At 52.7% G+C, this 25,165-nt stretch overlaps 2 protein-coding genes across 16 annotated transcripts in view; one reads left to right on the top strand and one right to left on the bottom strand.

Moving 5' to 3' along the window:
• The window catches only part of RAPGEF1 (Rap guanine nucleotide exchange factor 1), an 82,237-nt gene extending 61,783 nt beyond the window's left edge, over positions 1-20,454 (top strand). For 5 of the 15 annotated variants that reach the window (XM_033077447.2, XM_033077448.2, XM_033077442.2 and 2 more), the window contains 13 exons: positions 6,892-6,980; positions 8,223-8,334; positions 9,934-10,009; positions 12,957-13,041; positions 14,426-14,518; positions 14,879-15,064; positions 15,220-15,304; positions 15,517-15,611; positions 16,059-16,137; positions 16,281-16,382; positions 16,811-16,908; positions 17,230-17,358; positions 17,849-20,454. In XM_033077447.2, the coding sequence (XP_032933338.1) occupies positions 6,892-6,980; positions 8,223-8,334; positions 9,934-10,009; positions 12,957-13,041; positions 14,426-14,518; positions 14,879-15,064; positions 15,220-15,304; positions 15,517-15,611; positions 16,059-16,137; positions 16,281-16,382; positions 16,811-16,908; positions 17,230-17,358; positions 17,849-17,999 (1,380 nt within the window). In that variant the 3' untranslated portion in view covers positions 18,000-20,454. Of the gene's footprint in view, positions 1-3,746; positions 4,029-5,237; positions 5,331-6,891; positions 6,981-8,222; positions 8,335-9,933; positions 10,010-12,956; positions 13,042-14,425; positions 14,519-14,878; positions 15,065-15,219; positions 15,305-15,516; positions 15,612-16,058; positions 16,138-16,280; positions 16,383-16,810; positions 16,909-17,229; positions 17,359-17,848 lie in introns of all 15 variants that reach the window. The other 10 variants (XM_033077443.2, XM_033077436.2, XM_033077435.2 and 7 more) reach the window with 3 other exon arrangements.
• Positions 20,455-22,324: 1,870 nt separating this feature from the next.
• Positions 22,325-24,073, bottom strand: PRRT1B (proline rich transmembrane protein 1B). Its single transcript, XM_033077840.2, has 4 exons — positions 23,882-24,073; positions 23,392-23,742; positions 22,854-22,994; positions 22,325-22,769 (listed from the first exon to the last, which is right to left on the bottom strand). The coding sequence occupies exons 1-4, from the start codon at positions 24,071-24,073 to the stop codon at positions 22,623-22,625; spliced, it is 831 nt and encodes a 276-aa protein (XP_032933731.2). The 3' UTR covers positions 22,325-22,622.
• Positions 24,074-25,165: the final 1,092 nt, after the last annotated feature.

Raw genomic sequence — 25,165 nt, 5'->3', positions numbered from 1 at the left:
TGCCATCTAATCCAAATAAACAGCCAGAATGTCACTGACCTTTGGGACATCCTGGAACACGGCTTCTAATGATGGAAAGCTGTTCTGAAATATTCACTGTTGCAAAAAATCAAAGGCAGCAAATTGAGAAGGTTGAGTGATGCTGTCTCTGGGAGACCTCTGTGTGTCACGGTGTGTGGTAAATGCTCAGGGCTGGGCACGTTTGCTTCCTGCTGTTCCCAGGAGACAAAACTGCTCCCAGCTCAAAGCTTGCTTTGTGCAAGCACTTCCCAAGTGGCAGAGAGGTCTTTTTAAAAACCACTGTACTGGTGAGAGGAGAGGGAGCTCTCTCTTCTCCCTGTCGTGGGTCAGGGTCTCTCATGCTGGGAGCCCCTCTCCTGGTCCTGTGCTGGGAGCTGGCACTGTGGCCAGAGTTTGGATACAGGAAAGCATCCTTCCCCACAGATTCCTGTTGCACCCTGTTTTGTAGCTTTCCCAGAAATTATTTGGAAATACTTCACTTAAAGCAAAGCCATGGAGTAGGAGGTTGTGTCCATGAAGCCATAACCCAGGCCTTACTGACCCTGCAGGAAACCTCTGAGAAGCTGATTAAAACAAGCACTGATTTGTTTCCAAGATAAACTATTGTCTCCTGGGGGGGAGCACTAAAGGATGGCTTGTTTCCTTGTGACAGTTATGTTGAATGGACTGTCCCCTCCCCAGAAAAGCATTTATTTTAGAGGATGACAAGGCTTCCAGGAGATGGACAACACCCAGATCCCATGGAAGCCATTGCTGCAATTCCTGGGGCAGCTGCTGGCTGGGCTGGGTCAGACTGGAGCAGCAGGAATGGGTGCCATATGGACATCATCTCCACTGCAGGGTGGGTTTTTTTCCCTTTGAAAAGTATGCTTCACTCCTGGCTCCTGTCCCAGCACAGCTGCATAACTGGAATTCCAGAGCTGCTTGCAGGCTCCGGAGGAAGGAGGGGGCTCCCTGGCTCCCTTTCTACAAGATGCAACTTTACAACAAGATTGGGAGTTGAGAGCAGGCTGACTAATTAATGCCAGCACACCAAAGGCTTCTCTGCACTGTTCCCTTTGTTAGCAGCATGCTGAGAGCCTGTCTGCATCCTTAAATGATTGTTCACGGGTCACATAATGAAGATTAATGCAATTTTATGGGTACCTGGGCCTTAAACTGGCATTTTCAACATATCTCATGCCAAGAGGTTGTTCTGAAGGTGTTTTATGAGACCAGGGAGAGAGAAACAAACAGTGATTGTCAATACTGACTTATCTGCATTCAAACTTTCTGCAATGTTATGTTATATTTAGGTCTAAATTGCCTTCAAATTAGGATTAATGTGTATAAAACTCCTCGAGGCAGGAGCAGTACAAATCTTCCTGCCCTAGAAGCAGTAACTCATGTCCCTGAGCTGCTGGTCCAGGCTGCAGGCAGGGAAGCAGAGTGCCCTGAGCTAACCCTGCCAGTGCCTCACGCAGGGCTCTGCTTGTCCCAGAGTGACTTGGCTGAGGACATTTCCTTTCACTCCTGCCCTGCGTGAGCTCCACGGCTGCTTTGCAAAAGCCTGGCTTTTCCTCTGGGTTCAGCAGGTCAGGGACAAAACCCCTTGGACCTCCTGGGTGGAAGATGTCCATCAACTACAAAGTGAAGGACAGCATGTGTTGTGTGGGTGCAGGAAGTCCAGCAGTGGGGGAGCTGGCACAGAGCTTCTGCTGCAGCTAATTATTTCCTCCACAGGAGCAAAGCATCTTGTTATCAGCACAGCAGTTTTGTGAGTGCCTCCTTGAGCTGTGGTTTGGGGTCCAGGCTGGGACTTGGGGTGATTGTTGGTGTATTAGTGCCAGTGAGATCATGAAATAGCAGGCAGGCATAATGAATGTGCTGAGCCAAGGTGATGTCATGAGCCTGGCGTCTTACGAGGGATTTAGTGGTTTGTGCCATGCAAGTGAAAATGAATAAATGTAGAGCATTTATCCAGGCAGAAAGTAAATACAGAGATTAGACTTGTCATTGTTACTGAGGCAGCTCCAAAAGCTGACAGTGTCCCTGGAGCCAGCGCTGCTCATCTGGAAAGAAATGGGCAGGAAGAGAGGGGAGCCTGTCCTACAGCCAGTCTCCTTTTAGCCACAGGCACATGGTGGGGATTTGCATTTTAATTGTTTTTCAGTAGTCTTTTAAGCTCTCTTTCCAAAGCATCCCCCTCCTCTCCTCTGTATTGTGACCTGCAATTTGTTTTGGGCTCTGAGAATACACCCAGAGCACTGCTGGACTCCATGCAAGGCACAAGGCACAGCCACTCAAGGATTAAGGTGGTGGAAGGTAAAGTCTAGTCATTGACCTTTACATTTCCTTTCCTTTGTAGTGGAAAAGCTTTTTTGACCAGGCTTCTGGCCTGAGGCTGTTCTCAGTTTAGATTTTTAAGCCTACTTCTTTCCTAGGTAGAAACAAAAATACCATTGCTGAGCTGGGTGCTGCTGCTGAGTGATGGACTGAGCTTTGCTTTTTTCTTACCCGCTCAACTCTCCTGAGAAAAAGTAGCCTGAATTCTCCAATTCCTGCCTTTGATTTGCTCTCTTTTTGCATCACAGTGGTGTCACTTTTCAGCCTGGTTTGAGCAAGCTGTGTCAGTGCTTCCTGGGAGTTCTGTACTGCTCCATCCTCAGTGGAGCAGCTCCACAGCCGTGTTCCAGCCTGGGGTTTTCTGGATGATGTGATTCTTCTTTCAGTCCACTTGACTACGACCAGCTTTGCAGGTTTTAAGATGATAAACTCCTTTCCAGCACTCCAGCAGATTGAGCATTATTGTCTTTTTTTTTTTTTTTTTTTCCTAATGGTTGTCAGCTTTGTTTTGGACTTACCCCGATGGCAAATCTTACTAGCACCAGATGTTAAAAGACAGAGGGTTGCTCTTGTTTTTCTTGGCACAATATATTCCCACTGCACCCTGTTTAATATTATCTGAAGAGTAATCTGATGATTAGGGGAGATAGTGAAATAAAGCTTTACGCAGATGATCTCTTTTCATCTCTTCAGCTGACTCTTCAAGGCACTGCATTAAAGGATTGGTTTGATAAGGAATTCATCACTCCGGAGGGCAATTACCATTTTTGCTCCCTGTTTTTCACGAACGGGAAGGAGTAGCAGCATAATCTCCTTTATCCTTCAGTGTAACTTTGAAGGCAGTATCCAGCCACTCCTCCCTGGGAGCTGTGTGTTCTGGAACAGACTTGACACAGTAGCTGTTAAATTACAGGGCTGGAGCAAAAGGCATCTTAAATTTGGATCCTGTGGAAAATCCCAGAAAAGCAATAAGTACTTGAAGTAGCTACTACTAGTAGATACTTCCAGCATGCTTGGAGTTGTGCTTTCTGTGTGCCTTCACATCCTTTCCTCCACTCAGGTGATTTTTAGGGTCGCTGCATTAGCAGTTCTGAGATTTCCAGGTTTTCCCCTGCCTAACAAACCTGCGGGTCACACCTTGCTGCTCACTTCCCTCTGTGAGATGAGCAGCCAGGCTGCTGGTGGTGGAAGAACACACCTCTCCAGGAAAAACCTGTCTGATATATCTCAGGTAGCAGCTCCTGCTCTGGTGTGTGGATGGTAAAATAGTGCTGCCTGTGTTAGAAATGCCTTGTGCTGTCACTGCTACGCTGCTGCCAATCTAATCACTTTTTCTTTTGTCTGTCTCTTTTCCTTTCCCCATCTTCCTTGTTTTTGTGTTGTCTCTCTGCATCCTGCAGTACAAATCTGTGTTTAGGTCCTACTCCCAGGACTTTGTGCCTCACAACCAAGTCTCCATACCTCCTTTCCTCTCTTCTACCTCCTCCTCCTGCTCCACCCCGCCTTTTCCGCCCGTCCTCGCATCCCAGAGCCCCGACCTAGCGGTGCCCGCTGCAGCCAGCCAGTCCCCCAGCACTGTGGATGTGCCAAACTCCTCTTCTCAGGAGAGCAGCTTTAACGGGAATGCTCCTGTCTGCCTTCCTTCTGAAACCTCTTTCACTGATTCTCTCCAGACGCCTTCGGTGAGACTATCCAAAGAGATGATAACGCAAGGCTGCCTTTATTGGTTGGGGTTGTTTTTTTCTTTAAAGAAAATGTCTCGTGTTAATACATGCTAAATTGTGGTCTAGACTGGTTTTTAAATGTGTGTGAATTGCAGAGAGGAAATTTCTTATAAAAATGGCCAACCTCAGCAGGGTTTAGAAAATGCTAGATGTGTGTTGGAAACACAAAATGTCAGGTGCTGGCGAAGGGGAGAGTTGGCTGTAGCTTCCTGCAGTTGTAAGACAAAGCTGAGAGAGGTGAAGGAGTTATTAAATGCAGGCTCCTAGCAGCAGTTCAAATCCTGCAGTTGCCACCTGCTCCCTCCTAAGTCACCAGGAGCAGTGGGTGCAGTCCAGCTCTGTCTCTCCTGTGCATCAGAGCCATTGTTCTCTCCAGGTTCTGCTGTTCCCAGTTCCCTCAGCCCCAGCTGTGTGCTCGGTGGCAGGCTGTCACATGTTGGTGCAGTTAGGCTAACACTGTTCCCACTCTGCTAGTCTGAGGTCCCACATCACTTTGCACATCACTGAGCAGGTCTGTCCATTACAGATACTTTTTTGAACACCTCATTTTCAAGACAGTTCCTCTTTCGTCTGCTGTGAAGCCGAGAGTTGATGGGATTAGAGCTGTCAGCACAGGGCACGCTAGTGCTGCCTCTCTGCCAAGTTTGGAAGAGGGTCACTGATTACAGAGTAAATGTGCAGCTTTTCACGCTTTGGACGTGACCTTGCTTTGCATCTTCCTTGTGCTGGGTCCTTGTTATATCCCAGAGTTTGGATTATTCTGGTGTGATGGGTCTAGTCCATGCTTGTAACCTAGTTTGGGGGATACCTTTGATGCCTGGAGGTCTGCACTCAGCAGGACTGGCCTGGCTAGGACAGGAGCTGTGTCCATCTCTGAACATTCCACTTCCACCTGCTGCACCTTGGCAGCCTCACCTGGAGTCCACAGCCCTTACAAAGCAGTGCCTGCTGCTGCCCAGGGCCTTCAGCATGGTGCTCCAGAGCCAGAAATAATGACCCCCAGGATGATGCAGCCTCAGTGGCCGCTGTTGGCCACAGGGACAGAGAGCAGCTCCGAGGGAGGTGACAGCAGCTGCCACAAGAGCACTTCAGCTGCCAGGTTCTGGCTGCCATGAAGCGCTGGTGGGGAGCACCATCACGTATTTCCTTTCATCCTGTCTCCCTCAGAGTGAAAACGCCAGTGAGGAGGCTGGTGAGGGTGAATATGTCAATCTGTATTCCTCTGGCCAGAGCAACGGGGAACTCCCTCGCTCTGAAGGAGTAAGTAAGGGCTGGAGAGCCCCGAGGGGCTGCTGGTGCATGCCGAGCTCACGCCGGGGCTCACGCGCTTGGCACCAGCCTCTCCTGCACACCCACCCTGCCCATCCTGCTGCCCCAGCTCCCCAGCCACCCCTCTGCTCGCCCACTGGTTTGGTGCAGAGGCAGGAGGTGCTCTTGGGGTCACGCTGAGCCCTGGCAGGAGTCAGGGATGGCTTCTCCTGCCGCGCTCCTTCCTTTGCGCTTCGCTGGCTGTTTGGAGCTGCTTGCGTGAAGTTCCCCTCCGGAGAGCTGCACCCTGTGCCATCCTGGGCCCACATCTCTTCTTGTAACTGCTTTGCCCTCCCTGTTTTAATACAGAAAGCCTTCTGCACTAAATACTTATTTTTTCCTTCGCTGTTTGGTTGCAAAGTAAATGATTGATTTAGCACTGTACTCACATGCAGCTTCTTCCTTTACTCAAGCCTTGTATCTTAGATATTTCCTAGAGGAGCCAGGGCATTTTCCATTCCAGGGAGGTCCCATCTTCCTGTTGGGTCATAGGAAGCTGGCAGAAGTCCGTGGTGATCCTTTTGGCTGCCCTCCTCTTGGACGGCGTATCTCCTGCAGGATGCCTCCAAGACCTTTATCCATGGTGGAGTTAAATACACCAATAGATAGCACTCCCATCACTTCCTCTCAGGAGACAATCTGGCCAGGCCCATGCTTTTGGGCAGCTGTGAGTGGGCTCTCAACTTTGAAGCCAAGGGCTTTGCAGATAGAGTCTGGAAAAATCCTACAGACACCAAGAAACAGCAGAGTGTTTCTGTGCTGAGTGGATAGCACAGAGGTGGTTTCAGTCCTGTCTGCTCACTAGGTTGCATTTCCAAGCTTCACTCTGCATGATGTTAAATAATTCTGAACTCTGACACTGTTGGATTAATATTCCCATTTGCCATTCATGGCTATTTGTCTCCTTAATAAATGGCTAATTTAAAATGCTGTATCTTTGCTCTGAGCTCTCTACCTGCTGTTCCGTGCCGCGGGTTCAGCTGGTTCTGCTTTTTTGCATTAGCCTCATTTCCACAGCCCTGAGTCCTGGAGTGGAAATGTTGCATCATTGCAAAACCTCTTGTGATGGGAGAGAAGGGAGGTAGGAAGCAGTGAGCAGGGGGGCTGTGGTCAGGAGGGGCACTGAAACTGGAGAGCTTCGAGCTGATTGTGTCCATTTGGATTAAAGCAGGAGGCAAAGTGTGTTTCAACAGGAAGGGCTGGAGGAAAAATAAAAGGTCATGAGTGGGTTAAAATCCAAGACAACAGCTGAGTTGCGTTGTAACTTTCAGCATCATTTCACAATGTTAAAAGCAAACAGTACTAATTACACCGGTCTCCAGAGAAGGTCCCAAATTTCCTGTCTGATTAACTTCTGTGTTTTCCTGGCATTTGGCATTAACTTGCATCAATCTTTAACCACTCTGTAGGAATTTACAGTAAAGGGCCATTTAGAGGCAGGCAGACTGTAAATGCAAGGCTGGCTGGGCTCAAGGACCCCGTGTAATGATGAAAAACTCCTTTCTCTTGGCAGGAATCTCCCCCTGGCAAAGACGGCCACTCCAAAGACTCCGCTTTGAGCAGCAGTGCCATGGGGAAGGAGGGCAAAGATGGTGCTGAAAGGTGAGCCTTGACCCCCTGGTGTCCTCCTTCCAGCTTTGAAGGGTGCAGAGCCCCAGCATCCCCTCTGCCAAACCCTCCTTGGGGCTGCCTGCTCTGCCCTAAACCTCCTCAGTGTTGTCTGAACTTCTAAGCCCACTTTGTTTGCACAGCCAGTGTGTGGTGGGGTCCTGCTGAATGAGAGAATCCTGGCAAGATGAACTCAAGGAGCCCATGGGGGTGAATGCAGCCTGTGCTAACCATCCTCAGCCCATCTCAGTGGCAGTGCTGTCACTGCCACTGGCTGCTCCCTCCTGCTTCCAGGGAAACATGTGAGAAGAGTGTGTATTGCTGTTTGGAATAATCTTCCAGAGGGAAATTTCTTTCTGACCCTGCTAGTTAGAGGCTGGCTGAGGCCCTGGAGCAGGAGGATTTATATCCCTCCTAATGCTCTTAGCTGTCATTTGCCTATGTAAATGAAGAGGTGCAAGCTGTAACAGATGGGCTTCAGGAGGAGTGGAGTGAGTGCTTCCCTGCTGCTCGAGATTGCTCTGCAATTGCATTTCTAAAGCAAAACCAGAGAACAGCGTTGGTTTGTGTGTGACTGTCAACTTCCCTCCCCCATTTCCCTGCAGTTGGTTTGAGGGTTTAAATCCCTGCAGTGAAGGAGACAACACAAGAGTGCTCTGCAAAGCTCACTATCTGCCCAAAGTACTGACTGGTGCATGGATTTTAGCCTGTGCTAGGGGAAAGCTGTGAGGAACATAAATACTTCATTTTTTTTCAGAAATACAGGCACAGAGAGGACACATGTCCTGGCACAAGAGTACCAGCCTTTGGGGGTAGGAATTCTAGAGAGGGATGTACACCAAAAAAATGGTGATGGTTTTCTGCTCTATTTTCCTGCAGAACAAGAGCCTGTCATCTCCCCTTGTCTCAGCACAACGGGTCATGAACTGACTAAGATGTGTATGTGTAGAGTGTGCTCAGTCTCTATACACTTGAGGAAGGGCTTAGATTTGTGTGCACTAAAAATTTGGTGGATTAAGGAGACATGGAAGTGTGTACTTTTAGTGAAATCCTGCCTGCCAGAAATGCAGACAGACAACTGTTCAGGTCCTAGAGGTTTATCTTTCTCTTTTTCAGGAGATGCACAAAGCAACAGAGTTAGAGCCAGACATTCAGGCTTGTTTGCAGAAGATTTACCTCCAGAGTATCTGTGTACTTACTGTCATTTGATGAATGTTATTTCCTTTATTTCCACAGGCAGCCACAGTCACCAGATACTTTGGAGTCATCACAGCTGGAGGAAGAGGTAGATGAGCTGTCCCTTATTGACCACAGTGAAATCATGTCTAGATTAACACTGAAGCAAGAGGTAGGTGCTCTCAGGGTTTGTTTTCATACTCCTTGGTTTACTCTGAGTCGAAATCTGATTCTCTGTGTGCACAAAGAAGGCATCACCTTTTATTTGATAGAAAAAACTAGGTTGCAGCAGAAGTGGGGTGTGTGTGGAGGCTGCTGTTCAAGTATGAGGTCTGGTACAGACTGGGAGCACCAGCAGTGAGTGAGGGTTTAACAAAAAGTGAGATGTTTCCCCAAAAACCAGCACATCCTGTGCACTTTTCCCAATCTATCCCTTCCCACCTCTTCAGCCTCTGACAGTCTGAAATGAATCATCTGAGAGCCTGAGCACAGTAAATCCAGGTGTGCTGCTGGTGCTGGCCTTTCTGAGGGCAGGTTCAGCAGGTGAACGAGCAGGACATGATGTTACTGGTGTGGAAAAGCAGCCAAAGGAGCTGTTCCTGTGTTTGAGAAATAGCTTTGTGTCTGGCCTTGGGTGCACTCCCAGCCAGCTTTGCTCACTCTGCTCTTGAGCCACGCTGTCTTTGACATGCAGCTGGAGGGAACATGCAGGCTTTTGAAGCTCTCAGACTGTCAGGGGGCTTGGCTGAAAAACAGAGAGAATGGATCATTTACTGGCACTTGAGGAGTGTTCTTTGGTCAGCTGAGATGTGCAGGGGAGAGTGAGAAGCTTTTACTTGTTCTCTAAGTAGTATTTTGTGAGTCTTGCCAGAGGGTCACCTGAAAAATTCCCATCTTAGAGCTGTTCCATGGCTGTAGTCCATGATTGTTCCACTGTTTTGCATGTTGAAATGATAAAGACATTCCTAAGGGAAGCCAGACACAACTCCAGTCTCCTCTGAAGGATTGTTTCCTTTAAAAAACATTTAAAAATCAGAGATTTCTGAACATTTGGGACTAGCAGATCTGTGTCTTCATGTCTTTTTTCTTTCTTTTCTTTATGATCTGCATGTTTGAAGCAGTGTAGAACTGTCACTGTGAGCTGCTTCCTGCAGTGTGGGAACTGCTGGCTGAGTGGTGGATCAGTTTTGCATATTTTGAGTTGTGAAATGCAGTAGCTGGAAGAAAGATGTGTTTTAGAGAGTGGTAAGGCAGGGGTCAAGCAATTAGCAGGGCTGTTTTCTTCTGCCAGTTATGGGATCGTTTCAGGTGACCTCCGGCCAAATGGCTCCAGATTAGGGAATTAACTCGCCAGGTTTTGATGTTCCAGGAGCAGGCAAGTTGAATGCATGACCTCCCACCCCACAGCCACTGTGCTACGTGATCCTGCACTTTGAGACTGTTCACACAGTGCTGCTGCCCTGTTAATGGTCTCCTGGGAGTGTTTGTGGCATTTCTGCTCATTCTCCTGTGGGCAGAAGGTTCAGCCTTCCCTGAGCTTCACAACCTGGCCTTAAGGAGTCAGAGACCCTGAGTAAGGATCAGCCCAGCTCCTCATCTGAGACACCAAATGCTCTTTTTAAATTCCAGGATTATCCCAGCACTGAAGTCCATGTCCCAGCTTGTGCTGTGAGCAGTGCCAGCAGCTTTGTGTGAGCCAGAACCCCAGCCACGTTAAACCAGGCCTAAGGGAGCTTGAGCTGTGCCTAACATGGCTGTGTTCCCATTGCAGGGGGATGATGGGCCAGATGTCCGTGGTGGATCTGGAGACATTCTGCTGGTTCATGCCACAGAGACCGACAGGAAAGGTATGAGAGCAGCAGGGCAGAGGCTGGCACAGCCTGGCACAGCCTGGCACACACAGCCTGTGCTCTGCCCCATGGCCACAGACAGCTGGGCTGGGGGACACTCTGCAGGCATCTCTGAGCCTGGGGGTGTGTTTATCTGTGGGAGATGGAGGTAAGCTGGATAAGCCCCTGGTGGTTCCATTTAGCAGCAGGGATGGGATTAACTCCTCACAGCCCTTGCCTGGCTCTGGAGGATGAGGCACACCAGTGACAGGGCTGTGCTGTGTCCCTGTACCTGCTGAGCTGCCTTCTGTGACAGCAGGTGTGACCAGCCTGTTGTGCTTGGATCCTGTTGCCAGTGGTGCTCCTTGTCCTTTGAATTTCAGGGCAGTGGTGATGTGGGAGTTACTGGAATGGTTGTTGCATCAAAGTAAGAAAAAAGGGATGTTGGTTTGTGTCTAATGCAGTACCCTTGGGCACTGGGAGGCTGGTCAGGTGCTGCTCTGCTGACACCCCAGATTTTCCATTTTCTGTGCCATCTCCTGTCCCACCCTGTACCACTTGTGTCCTGGCAGCCACCCAGACCAGTTCAGAGGGAATCCACAGTACAAAAGAAGAGATGTGGGGGAGGAGAAGGGACATTAGCAACCCTTAGCTCTAGATTTGTTAAAACCCCTCTTCATCTGTCCTAATCCCATCACCACACACATGAAGCAGCTCCTTTCCAAGACCTGTGGCAAAGACAGCCTTTGCAGTGTTTCCAGAGAGTGATTTGAACCTGCCAAACACATTTGTGCTGATGGCCTTAACCAGGATTGATCTCCTTATCTCCTGGGAGGCAAAACACTAACCCTCTGAATCACTCAGCACTGGTAGTTTAGAGGTTGATAGTCAAAGGGGAAATATCTTTCATGTACATTTTTAAATGACAGGGGTTTTACCGTAGCATAAGATGTTTGCAATTACTTACCAGCACCATTCAGCTAGCAGGAAGATCCTTCCCCTGACAGCTGTGTTTCCCTGAATTGGGTATTGAATCCAGGCAGAAAGGACCAAAGTCAGGAACACAGCAGAGAGGAGGAGGCAGTTGTTGTGCCAAGGCTGGAAATGTATATTAAATAAAATAGTTTAAACGAAATAGTGGAAATACCCCTTATAAACATGCTGAAAGTGGGATAGAGAAACTCTGCTCTGTTCTCTGGAACAAGCATCACAACAAAGAACTTCCCTGCTGTTTCTGTTGAAAGACAGCTGCTTGGTAAGGGGGTGAGTGCTGGACCTCCAGTTCAGGAGCAGGGGCTCTGAGGGTTCTGCAGAATGGGGTGAGAGCTGTGGAGAACCTTTCAGAGCTGGGAGAAGCTAGAGCAGGATTTTATGTGCCCAGTGGTGCAGCTGTGGAGAGCTGGGTGGAGGGAGCTTGGGCAGTCCCCAGTGCCTGACAGGCCTCACAGGCACTGCCAAGGCAGGGAGCTGAATGGAGCAGAGGAATTTGTGCTATGCTAACCCACTGCTGGGGTGACTGAGAGGGTTAATGAATTAAGCTTACAATGAGAAGAATTCAGGGCTTGTAAATCAATCAGCCAAACAGCACAGAGGGGGTAGAGTTAAGAGGCTTTCCTTTAAAGATGAATTTCTTGGCAGCTTCAAGTGCCAGAGCAGACCAGCTGTATTACCTCACGTTGCCTTTTGGGCAGATGGGAACCCAGAATAAATGTAACTCCACGCCCTGCTGCATGATGCTTCTTGTCCATTTGAGTTTTCTGAAAAAGCTAAATGGCATAAGGAATAAAGGGAGACCTGTGGTCATCAGGAATAAAATCCATGGTCAGTTAAGTGCTCACAGCCACACACACTTGCTGTGAGTGCAGAATTAGAGCTGGACAAAGCCTGGGGCTCACCCCTGATGTGACCACCCAGCCTCTGTGAGGAGCAGCATTCCCTGATGTAAGAGCAGGAGGAAGGTGAGGTTCCTGCCAAGGGAAACACTGCAGGTAGAGAGGCACAGCTCTCCCTCTGTGCCCTCCTTCCCACCTCCCAGCAGTGGCTGGGTGTTACAGCATGTGGAAATGGGGTGGAACCAGCTCTGCATGTACAGCCCAGCCTGGGCAGGCACAAGAGGAGCTCTTCCTCCCTGTGTGCCCTTGGTGCAGAGCTCCTGGCAGGGGCAGGCTGCCATCCTCTGCACACCCTGCTGCTGTGCCCCTGCTCTGTGCTGGGACTAATGCTGAGTGCTCCCATTTTGGCACTGCTGTCCACAGTGACCAGGCATTGGGACTGCAAGTGTTCTGCATTCCTGTTTGCAATTCATGCTTCTTCAAATTCCATCCTCTATGCTCATGATAATGCCCAAATCTTTGCAATTCCAGGCCCTACAGCACCTTGTCCTGCAGATGAATTAGCACAGGCTGTGTCCACCACATCTCTGTTGGGACAGCAACAGTTTTTGCAATTTGCTTTTCTTTTGGCTGGAAATAATCTTCTGTTTACACTGTCGGGGTGGATTTCCTGGAACTCAGCAAGGGCAGAGGATCTGCAGCCCCACAGCATGTGTTGAAACATGTGTGTTCCTCATTGGGAGGGCAGAGTGACCTGCCTGAGCACCAAAGACAGACCAGGCATCACCTCTTGCCATCAGATCTTTTTAAAGCATCCCCAAGGTCTAAACCACGTTTTTCCTTGACACATGATTGATAGCTCCTGTCCCACAAGCAGGTGTTTCTCACTGACCCTTTCATGAGGCACAAACCCCCGTGCTGCAAGTGGGAGCCAGGGCCAGGCCAGTGGGGACAGGGCAGTGTCACTGCTGCTCTTGTGCCAAAGGGTCCATCTGCTGGTAAGGACCAACAGCACAGCATTTCTGGGAAGTTCACTCGTGCCAAAATGTGTCCATGCTCTCCTCTGTACATCTGGATTCAACCTTACAAAGAAGCTTATTTTTTCTGAGGTTTTCTTGCTTTTTTTTGCCTAGATCTGGTGCTGTACTGTGAAGCCTTTCTGACTACATACAGGACATTTATTACCCCAGAAGAGCTCATCAAGAAGCTGCAGTACAGATATCCTTTGAGGAGTGGCAGTTCACTCCCACCAGGAATCAGAGCTGGATGGCCATCGTGGAGGGAGCTGGGGGCAAGTTTTTTGGTCAAAGCATGGTCAGGGATGTGCTGGCCCTGGTGGTGTCCCAGGCAGGAATTCCTTCACCTCCACTCTCTCCATTGGGAATCCTGCAGGGATCACAGTCACAGTGGATACTGGACCTGAGAGCTGAGGGTCCTGGCAGGGTAGAGGAACAATTCAGGGTGTTTGGATGTCACTGGGGAATTGGTCTTTTATTTGGGACATATTGTTTGTAGAGTGGGGACCAGAGAACCTTCTGCCTTCCAGAGGGGCCATGGGCATTGCATGGGCAGGTGTAGTTTAATGTTAGAGATGATTAAACCATCAAGATTTTCTCTCTCTTACTGCAATAAACTGAGCCCTGAAGATGCTGAGCTCTTGGCCTCCCAGTCCTGAACTGAGTTTGTGACTGGCAATGAAGCAGGGCCCTGGTGTGCAGGTGAGCATCCCTGGCAGAGGATGGAGCAGGGCTCTCCCTGAGCACCCTGCTGCCATTCCCTGCCCGTGGCTCTGCTCCCTGCCAGCAGGGCAGGTCTGGGTCCCAGGGCCACCACGTCAGAGGGACCTGACGTCACCATGTGTCACCATGTCCTGCTGCAGCTCGTCAGTGCCATCTGCAGCAGAGCTGGGATCAGCTGCCAAGGACACAGCACAGCTCAGCCCAGGTGACAATCCTGGCTGGGGGATCCCTGCAGGGCCTGCCAGTGCTGCCTTACTGGTAACCTTGTCCTCTGTCCCTGCAGCCACCTGGCAGAAGGTTTTTCAGCCTGTGCTGTCACCCCTGTCACTCTCCTGCTTGCAGCAGATTGGGCAGTCAGGAAGGTGGAGGTGACACCTGAGATCTGTTGAGAGCAGATGTCACAGACCAGTGGGGGAGATCACTGTAGGGAAGTGTTGCTCATTAAATTCCACCTTAGAGAGAACAATTTCAGGGTACACCTGCTCTCAGTTCTGTGAGGTGTAAGTACTTCCTCACACCCACTGCTACCAGCAGCTGGTGTCAGCTTAATGCCATCTTAGAGCCATATCAGTGTCCCTTATCTCCTGGAAATGGAACACCAGTTTCCATCAGGACAGAGCAGTGTGGTGTTCCAGTGTGGCTGCCCCATCCCTGGAAATGTTCAAGGCAAGGCTGGATGGAGCTCTGGGCACCCTGGGACAGTGGAAGGTGTCCCTGCCCATGGAGTGGAAATGGATTATTATTAAGGTCCCTTCCACCCCAAATCACTCAATGATTTTATGAATGAACTGCCTGGAGGTGGTTGGGAATTGCACTGATGCTGGTCTGGCTACACTGAGTTGATTCTTTAATTTGCAACCAACATATGAGAAGTTTTGCCACTTCCCAGACACGTTCAAGAAGCGAGTCAGTAAGAACACCTTCTTTGTGCTGGTGCGAGTGGTGGATGAGCTCTGGTGAGTTGCCTTCTTCATTTTGGGTTGTAGGGTCAGTAACTCACAGGAATCTGGCTGGGAAGATGTATTTTTTTAGCCCCATCTATAATGAGAAATCCCCCAACCCTGACCAGCAAGACACCTGTAGTGCTGAGTTCTTGTGTTGGAAGAACAGATTCCTCCTCCTGTGTGTCCTAACTGGGTCAGTGGTTTTAAAATAAAAAGTAAGAGGGAAATCTCTGGGAATGGAAGATCTGGGAAGAAGAAATTCAGTCACCCAGTTCTTGTAGGAAAGAGCACTGAGACTCAGTACAGATACAAACCCCAGAGCTCAGTGTCTTAGCTCTGATGCCTTCCCTGCCTTTTCCATCTTCCTCTCAGCCTGGTGGAGTTGACAGAGGAAATCCTCAAGCTGCTGATGGACCTGGTGTTCAGGCTGGTGTGCAGTGGGGAGCTGAGCCTGGCCAGAGTGCTGCGCAAGAACATCCTGGATAAAGTGGATCAGAAGAAAATGCTGAGCTACGCCAACTCCATCAAACCTCTCGCGGCCAGAGGGGTGGCAGCCAGGTGAGGGGAGGTGCACACAACCATATCTGGGTCCTGTGAGAGCCAGGGCATCCCTTCCCTGGGAGCACAAGAGCTTCCTCAGTCCAAAATACAAGAAAGATAAGAAAACAGGTCACGTTTTCTGAGCCTTTGTACTTCCTCATTGTTTTGCACAGGCCAGGGACACTGCATGATTTCCACAGTCATGAAATAGCCGAGCAGCTGACCCTGCTGGATGCTGAACTCTTCTATAAAATCGAGGTACAGAGATAAGGATGGGCTGAGGGCAGTGGGAGGGTTTGGACCTTCTGCAATGTCTGGTATTCCCTGCCAGCTCTCCCAGACACCTGCTGTAGGACACAGCTGATCACAGCAAGAGGCTGTGAGCAAAGGCTCACTCTGGGAATCTTGGGGTGGAAATCCCATTTTAATGTGTGGTGTTTTCCCACCCCTCTCCTCTTTTTCCTTGGCAGATCCCAGAAGTTCTGCTTTGGGCAAAGGAACAAAATGAAGAGAAGAGTCCCAACCTGACACAGTTCACAGAGCACTTTAATAACATGTCCTACTGGTAAGGAGCTCAGAACAGCATGGCACTGAACTGTGCTTAACCTCCAGTGCCTTGCAAATATTCCAAATATTCCTCACAGACTTGGGTTCCTTTGTTACAAGTGGGATAATGTATATTTTTGGCCAGGAAGTAGATGCAGAGCACTCATCTAAGACCCCAGAGCACAGCAGAAATAAAACCAGGAGGGTTAGGGAGGGCTTTGTAATCCAGAGGAAATTAATTATTGGTATCACTGAGCTCTTCAAACAAATATTCCCCTTGCAAATAACTGCACTCTGTGAAATTACCCTGTCTTTGCTGTGGATTAGAGTGCTCTATTTAAGTTGGAGGTATTGTGAATATTTTAGTGTTGGTCCATCCTATTAGTGATCAGTTTTGTTAATGAAACAAGAGGAAATCTAATCTCTGCTTAAGTAGGTTTATCTTTTATTCTGTCCCTTCTTTCAGGGTCCGTTCAATAATTATGCTACAGGAGAAAGCCCAGGACCGAGAGAGGCTGCTCCTTAAATTTATAAAGATTATGAAGGTACCAGCTTTTTTTTCCCTGTGAATCACACACACTGCTCCTTTAAGCAGCAGGGGAGTGGGGCCCTTTACTTGGTAGAGCTGTTTGATGCTGGAAGGCTTTTCAGAGCTCTTGAGTAACTGGAATATTCACCCTCTTCACAGCACTTACGAAAGCTGAATAATTTTAATTCCTATCTGGCCATTCTTTCTGCACTGGATTCTGCACCCATCCGAAGGCTGGAGTGGCAGAAGCAAACCTCAGAGGTGAGGAGCAGTGAAGCCTGTGATCTCTGGGGAAGGATAAGCATGGTTATGTATGAAACAGCTGAGTGGTTTTACATCTCAGCAGTGTCACAGGGTGGAGGGATGGTGGATAATTCCTCTCCAGTGGGTAAAATGCCACAGTGCTGGAAGCCTTCAGTGTGGCTGGGCATTCTGACAGCTGCAGGAGTGCCAGCACAGTCACAGGGGAGAACAGCCTCCTCCTCCTGCTGCTGCAGCCCAAGGCTTGGCAAGGCTGAAGGCAGCAATGTCCACGTGAACACCCCAGGGTCAGGCAGAGTAGATCACCTGGAGGTGTTTGCAGGATGGCATTAACTCCTGCTCTGGGTGGCTCTCTGGGGGCAGCTGACAAAGAAGCTGGGTTTGCAGCAGGGGTATCACCAGGGGATTTGGGGATTTGTGTCCTGCAGGGCCTGGCTGAGTACTGCACCCTGATCGACAGCTCCTCGTCCTTCCGCGCCTACCGAGCAGCCCTGGCTGATGTGGAGCCCCCCTGCATCCCCTACCTGTGAGTGCCCAGTTCCTTCCTCTGCACATTGAAATGGCTCCTGCAAGGATCTCTCAGCAGCTGCTGCTGAGCTCAGCCCTAGTCCTTAGCCATAGCCACATCAGCCCACGGGCCCTCTCTGGAGCAATTTGTGTGGGGCAGGGTGGCCAGCTGGGGGTGTTGGCATCTAAACACCTTTGGATTTGCTGCTGGGGAGTGTTTCCCTCTGGATAAGGCTGCCATTCTGGTGGCAGTGGGAGCTGTTGGGTTTTGTTGGGCTGCCCTGTGTGGCTAACCTCTGTGTCTTTTCCCTACTCCCTGCTGCCCCTTTCCCTCTTTCAGAGGCCTGATTCTGCAGGACCTGACCTTTGTCCATCTGGGAAACCCTGATTACATTGACAGCAAAGTGAACTTTTCCAAACGCTGGCAGCAGTTTAACATCCTGGACAGCATGAGGTGCTTCCAGCAAGTGTAAGTGCAGCAGAAGGGAGCAGAGGTGGCTTTGGGGCAGCACGGTGGGATTGGGGCAGGAAGGCCCTGTGCAAGGAGAAGGGAGCCTGAAGGGAAGGGGGATGGAAGGGAAGAAGAGCTGGGAGCAGCAGGGCTCTCATCAGTCTCTCTAGGTTAGATAAAACTTGTTGAGGACATTTTTCTGATACTAGTTTTGAGATGCAGACAGGTTTTGCTTTCAGGTTTTGCCATTGCTTGTTCCTGTGTTCTCTGGGATATTCAGGGTTTTCTTCAGTGCTGTCTTGCAGCAGAAGCAGCAGATCTAGCTGCTGATTTCTGTGTGATAAGTTCCTTTTTCCCCTTAATTCAGTGATGGGTTTTTCCCCTTTGTGGTGTGACACCCCTGTCATGAGTGCTGAGCTGGATGTCCTCAGAGCAGACAGGGTGGCCAAAGCCAGGAGAGGACCCCAGGTAGCCCTTGTTTCACTGCAGCTCCTCTGTGCTCTTCCAGACATTATGACATCAAAAGGAACGACGACATCGTGTCATTCTTCAACGACTTCAGCGACCACCTGGCTGAGGAGGCCCTGTGGGAACTGTCCCTGAAAATCAAACCTCGGAACATCACGAGGCGGAAAACAGATCGGGAAGAGAAAACCTAGGAGGAGGGGTCGTGCGAGGAGAATCGCTCCGCAGAGGCGCCGAGGGCAGCTATGAGACTGGAGTTCAATGTTTGTACCTGTCACTGGATGACACACCCTCCCTCCCAGCTGGCAGCCAGCCCTGGGGGTGGCGATGCCGGGCGCGGAGGCGCCGGCGCAGCCGCCGAGGGCAGAGATCGGCCGGTGCTCGCTGCACTCGCCCTCCTCCTCCTCCCGTCCCTCCGTGCCATCAACCAGCTTTAACCCCGGGGACAGAGCTGTGTGGAAGGAGTGTCCCACGCAAGCGTGTCGCTGGTTTGCTGGCCCCTTGCATCCAGGTGTGCCCTGGCTCTCTTTCCATCCTCAGAGCAGGGGCAGCAGGAGCTCAGCATCACTGACTCATCTCCGGAGCGGCGTCGGGCAGCAGCAGCCGTGGAAGCCAAGGGTTGGAGTCTCCCCTTCCCAAGGTGTGAGGATGGAAGCGTCTCCCGCTGCCTGCCAGAGGAGCTCTGCTTTCAGAGAGCTGCTTGTGTTTACAGGGGTCTCGGCTCACCCCAGATCTCTGGCGCCTTCTTCACGGGAGGAAGGCACCGGTCATAGGAAGAGGCACTGAAAATGTGGGCAGGGACCCGCCATCTCCAGCCATCACACCCCCTCCTCCTCTCAGATCTCGTTATTTAAGCAACAGTAAATCCCTCTGAACCTGGAACCGTGGACTGCCCAGGTACTGGGGGTCACCTGCCTGTGACCCCGTGTCTCTTAGCGATGGTACTTAGCTTTTGCACAGGAAATGCTGTAGGATACAGACTGTACATACCTAGTGTTTAGAACCCCCTGGGGATTTTTGATGCATGTCTGAATACCGATGAATTTATAGGAAAAAAAAAAAAAAGCGCAAACCAGTCTGTAAAAAATCCACAACCAGTGACAATGTTGTTCCAAGTGCTGGATAAAGGAGGCTCGGGCGGCCGGGTGGGCACTGGCTGCAGAGCAGGGGCAGGAGCCTCATGAAGGAGCCATTTCTGGGCTGGAAGTGGGAACCAGGAAGGAACCCTGTGCCCAGCTGAGCCACCCTGTCCTCCCCACCACTCCTCTCTCCGTTGCCAAATGTTTTTCTCCAGAGGTCCCCGTTGGGACCCCCAGTGCTGTGCTTTGAGAGCCGTGTTTGGCAGGACCCCCAGCAGGTCCCTGTCCCCAGCCCCTCTGTGCTGGTGCCAGCATGGAAGGGTGAGGCAGGGGTGTCATTTCCCACAAACACAGTGTTAACCCCAATCTGTTCAGTGTGCCTTATTCAGCCCCTCTGTCCCCCCTGGTGTCCCCCCCAGCAGAGTCCCAGCCAGGCCAATTCACATCCCTCCTCTCTGTCCTGCTCCAGTGGTTTGCAGTTGGGTTGTGGGTGTGAGTGTGCCCTGCAGCCTTGCAAGACCCTCCTCAATTCCCTGTCACATGGTCACAGGTTTTTACAGGGTTCTGACAAAATCCTGCAGGTTTAGGGCAGCAGCTCCCAAGGAATACAGACGTGGAGTTTCACAGAGCATCCTTAACTTATTTCTCAATAGCAGCTCTGTGCCTGCTAAAGCCTCTGTTTGTTCTGGGTGAATCAGAGCTGCACTCCTTTCCTTCTCCAAACAGATTGCAAAGCCTTGGCCAGCTCTGCCTGGCTCTCAGGAGGGAGGGACAGCCCGGGGTTTTACCCAACTTGGTTATTTTCCTGAAGACTCTGCCATGAGACTCACACACAGAGAGACCCCCTGCCCTCGAGGGCATCTTCTGGGGGAGGGCACTGTGGGGTCCAACACAGCTGTGTGCAGCAGGAGGAGCAGGAATCTTTCATGCAGAACCACAGTGAACGAGCCAAAAGTGGTTTATTTTCATGGCACTGAGGGCATTGGAGCTGTGAGTTCTGTCCAGCCAAGGCTTTGCAATCCCCAGAGGCTTCCCAGGAAGTAATGTCCATGTTTTCTTTGTAAATAAGATCTTTTAAAAGCCCAGCATGGCGAGGTGGTGAAAAGGGCGATGAATGTACCAGGATGTGGTGTGGGCTTCACCCTGAGGGCTCTGAGCACCCCTGGGTGCAGTGGCCAGGCTGTGCTGGGAGGGCTGAGTGTGGTGGCAGCTCTGGAGTCACGGCCCTGGGGGCTCAGAGGGACAGGAGGGGGCAGCTTGTCTTCATCCAGCTGAGTGACAGTGTTGTGTGAGGGGCTCATGGGCACACAGGACACCCCAAAAATGGCAGTGGCTGGGGTTCCACAGGGCTCCAGCCCTGGCCCTGTGCCCTTCAACATCTTCATTAACAACCTGGACACAGGACTGAAGGGATGCTAAGGAACTTTGTTGACAACACTAAATTTGGGCACCACAATATAAGAAGCTATTAGTGAGTGTCCAAAGGAGACATAAGGATGGGGAAGGGTCTGGAGGAGCAGCTGAGGGCACTTGGTTTGTTCAGCCTGGAGGAGACTGAGGGGACACACAGGTGCAGATCTCTTCACTTGTGAGCAGTGACAGGACCCAGGGGACAGCTGGAGCTGTGTCAGGAGAGGTTTAGGTTGGAAATCAGGAAAAAGTTCTTCCCCCAGAGGGTGATGGGCACTGTGAACAGGCTCCCCAGGGCAGTGGTCACAGCACCAAGCCTGTCTGAGTTCAAGAAGCATTTGGACAGTGCTCTCACACGGTGGGATTTTTGGGTTGTCCTGTGCAGGGCCAGGAGTGGGACTCGATCCAGCGTATCCTGTGATTCTGTGATCCCCACCAGTGGGAGCCATGTCCAGGTCCTCCTCTGCACTTGAACCCACGAGCCCAGTTAGCACCAAAGGAGGTCTCAGTCTCTGCCCTCTGCCAGCCCCCAGAGCCAGAGGCTCAGCCCATGGCGTGGGGATGGCAGGTCTGAGTGGCCACAGCACCTCGTCCAGTGGGATGGGGCCCCCCAGCTTCCTCCCCCTTCACCCCTTCCTCTGCTGTCATCCCCAGCTGAGCAGTGTCCCAGCCACAGCTCCTGGCTCACAGGGCTGGAGGGACCCTACAGGAGGGTCCCCTCGCCTGGAGCAGCTTCAGGTTTGCTGACCAGAGACCCCCTCCCTTCTCCAGGAGCAGTCCCTGGGGAGCAGAAACCCAGACCATCCTTGTGCAAGACTGGCCATGGGTGTGTTCCCATCTTGCAGGCAGCATCCTCAAGGCCATCACCTCTTTTTGGGGAGAGGGAAGAGTCTGAGTCCCCTCCAGCCGGGGCAGGGAGTGGGGAGAAGCGATGTCCCCGTCACCAGCCCCCTGCCCTGCTCCCAGCCTCTCCCCCGAGCAGTTTCTTGTATTATAGATTTACCACTAACCCCCATGGCGGCATCTTCCTGCAAACATTTCAGACCTGTAACTTTTATATTAAAGACAAATAAAACACCAATAACAAACCTGCCTGATGATCCTGTTTACAGTGCATGCACAGTCTGTGGATTAAAGTGACAATCGAATCCACCTCTGGCGCTGGTCTGGCCTCGTGTTTTCTCATGTGCCCCCGTGGTTTTCCTCTTTTTCCCTTCATTTTTTCACTATAAATTTCTTCCCTCTTTCTTTGCACCAATACAAGCCAGACACTTGGGAGGGGAAATCCACTCCTGTCACCTTCTCTGGGCACCAGTGTCCCCCGTGTCAGGGGTTCTGGCTGCCCAGCCCCCGGCGTGTGCCCAGCCCGTGCAGTGGCCGTGTGCCGGCAGCCCAGGGCTATAAATAAACCCCCACAGTGGCCAAGCTGCTCCACGCTGCTATTTCAGTCCTGGACTGGATTCAAAATTCCTCTGGAAATAATTGTCACGGGCCAGCTCAGGAGGAGAGTGCCCAGACACTGACGGAGCACGTGCCCCCTGTGCCAGGGCTGGAATGTGGGGCTGTGTCCCACAGCAGGAGGGGTCTGTGTCCCCTCAGTGTCCCCCAAACAGCTCGGCCAGGGGCACCCCCAGGCCCAGGGCCATGTGGAGATTCCCCTTCCCTGGGGTCCTGCATGGGCTGGAAGCCTGGTGCCCACCTTTCTTGGGAAAACCCTGATTTCAGCTGTTGCAGAACTTACCCTGAATTCTGTGGTGGACAAAGGCCATGGCAAGGGGAGCTGTAGGTCCTTGGTGTGCAGAGAAAACAGAAGTTTTGGCTACAGCTGTGTTTTATTTCAGTCTGGAGGCAGCAAGAAGGTGAAAATACAGTGTGTGTGTGTGCAGAATTACTGCAGAACTGCATACAGGGGTTTGCATTTCTCACACCATTAATGACCACTGAGAGCTTCCCACACACCTGCTCCTTCTGCTCCGTCTCCACCCCCAATCCCTCTGCACCAGAGGCCCACTGGCAGCTCCGAGTGAGAGCCCACAGCTTTGGGATTCAGCATCCTGCAGCAGAGCCCGATCCCGCCCATGGATCCATGGATCCCCCCCAGCTCCCTGCCCAAGCTGGATCCAGCAGGACGCGGCCCCGGCCTCTCCCTGCCCCGGGCTCCTCCTGCCCTGCCCGGGGCTCGCAGGGCTCAAGGCTCCGGAGCAGCTCCAGCCCCAATAACTCCGTGTCACCCCATTGCACCAAGGCTGTGGCAACTTCACCTGCCCGTGCCCCCGCTCCAGGAGGCGAGCCACAAGTTCTTGGCACACCAGTCCCTGGGGCTCTTTGTCACAGGTGCAGGGACACCAGGACGTAGATGATCCAGGTGGTGGAGGCGAACAGCCCGAAGAGGAGGCTGAGGAGGACCAGTGAATGGGCCTTTCTGGATGCCACGTACGCCTGGGCCACGTCCCCACGGGCGAGCGCAGCCCGGGTCTGGCGCACGGGGAGAAGGGCAGGGTTAGAGGGGACCCGCAGCACCAGGAGGGGCTTGAGGCCGCCGGGTGAGTCCTTCCTTACCTCGTAGGAGTAAACGAGGGCTATGACCCCGGTCAGCAGGCAGCAGAACACGGTCACCAGCATTGACTCCACCATGTAGTCCTTGGGCAGCTGCTGCCGGCGGCCGGCGGGGAACGGCGCCGGGCCAGGCTGCGGGTTGTACTGCGGCACAGGAGGGGTGAGAGCTGCGAGAGCCTGGGTGTGCTGCCCTCCAGGGTGTGCTCCCTGTGCTCCCCTCCAAGGTGTGCTCCCCTCCTGACCTGTGCTCCCCTCCTGACCTGTGCTCCCCTCCTGATCTGTGCTCCTCTCCCGGCTGTGCTCCCCTCCAGGGTATGCTCCCTGTGCACCCCTCCAGGCTGTGCTCCCCTCCCGGCTGTGCTCCCCTCCCGGCTGTGCACCCCTCCAAGGTGTGCTCCCCTCCTGATCTGTGCTCCCCTCCCGTCTGTGCTCCCTTCCAAGGTGTGCTCCCTGTGCTCCCCTCCCGGCTGTGCTGTGCACGGAACCCCACAGACCCAGGAGGGGCGATAAAGGCTGACCCCCACATGGGGGGGATACGTACCGTGGGGTAGGGCATGGGCCCGGGTGGGAAGCCCGGGGCTGGGAAGGGCCGCGGTCCCGGCCCCGGCTGGTAAATGTGAGGTCCTTGCTGCGAGAAGCCGGCTGAGTAGGGCGGGTACAGGAGGTGGAAGCTCTTGGGGTCCGGGGGCGAGTAGGGTGGAGGAGCCCCCTCGAAGGCCGAGTTGGTGACCACCGACACCTCCACGGGCCGGTCCCGGTGTCCCGCGGGGGGCTCGCTGGCGGTGCCGGGGGTGGGCAGCCCCCCGGCCGCCCCGCCGCCATCGCCCTGCTCCGCTCCCCGCGCCGCGGGGCCCTGCGCGGCCCTGGGGTCACCGTCCATCCGCGGAGACTCCTGCGGGGACACCGAGGTTCCGACGGGCCGGGACATTGCCGGCACACCCGCCCGAGCGGTCGCCCCGGCTTGGGGCTGGGATGGGGCTGCCCTCGCGTCCCGGCCGCGGCCTCCCCGAGCCCCCCTGCCCATGCCCGGCCCCGCTCACCCGCCGGTGCAAACCGCCGCCGCTCGGGGCCCGGCCCCGCTCCGGCCCCGCCGCGGCCCCCGAGCCCCGCGAGGCCCCGCGTGGCGGCGGGAGAGCCCCGGGCCGGTTAATGATTGACCCGCTGTTTGCCCGGGCCCCGCGGGCGGCACCGCCCCGGCCCCAGCACCGGGGCTGCGGCCCCATCGCGGGGAAAAACCGGGGTGGCCAGCGGGGCCGGGTCCATGGCGGCCCACCGAGCCGGGGCTGGGCGCGGGGCAGTCAGAGCTTCATAGCAATGTGTTTAAATAAATGATTAGGTTTTATTTTAGAATGTTATATTCACGCGTAGAATGTGGTGTGTGTTCTGGCTCTATTTATAGGCAAAATGTGTGTAAAATTCTGTATATTGTAGCTATAGCTATTAATGTTTAACACGTGTGTGTGGATATCTCTATCGCACCCCACGAAGAGGATCGGTGCACACACCGCGTGTGGTGTCTCACCCACAGGTGTATTTATGGTGTCTGTGTTGTACCTTCAGGTGTTTCTTCACAGCTCCCGTGTACCGCGCTCTGCACGCGTCCGGGGTGCGCTGGGGAACGGAGGCAGAGCACGCACGGGAACAGGCGTGAACATGGACATGGCTGCGGGTGTGAAACACATATGAACAGGTGTGAAACACGGGAACAGGCGTGAACATGGACATGGCTGCAGGTGTGAAACACACGGGAACAGGTGTCACACACCAGGGACAGCCGTGTGCTCACACACGCTCACACACGGGCCTGGCTAAGACAGCGTTGTCTGTACTAAGGCACAGCCGTGCAGCGTCCGTCTGTCCATCCCTCTGTGTATCCATCTGTCCGCGTGTCCGTGTGTCCGTGTGTCCGTGTGTCCGTCTGTCCGTGTGTCCATCTGTCCGTCTGTCCGTGTATCCATCTGTCCGCGTGTCCGTGTGTCCATCTGTCCGTGTGTCCGTGTGTCCATCTGTCCGCGTGTCCATCTGTCCGTGTGTCCATCTGTCCATCTGTCCGTGTGTCCATCTGTCCGTGTGTCCATCTGTCTGCGTGTCCATCTGTCCGTGTGTCCATCTGTCCGTGTGTCCGTGTGTCCATCTGTCCGCGTGTCCATCTGTCCATCTGTCCGTGTGTCCATCTGTCCGTGTGTCCGTCTGTCCATCTGTCCGTGTGCCCATCTGTCCGTGTGCCCATCTGTCCGTGTGTCCATCTGTCCGTGTGTCCATCTGTCCGTGCCGACGCTCCGGCCCCGCTGACACCGGCCCGATCTCAGCTCACG

This window comes from Catharus ustulatus, chromosome 21 (assembly GCF_009819885.2).
Source record: "Catharus ustulatus isolate bCatUst1 chromosome 21, bCatUst1.pri.v2, whole genome shotgun sequence".
Taxonomy (NCBI): Eukaryota; Metazoa; Chordata; class Aves; order Passeriformes; family Turdidae; genus Catharus; species Catharus ustulatus.
Note: the sequence above shows the minus strand (reverse complement) of the source record. Positions and strands in the feature narration are given on the sequence as shown.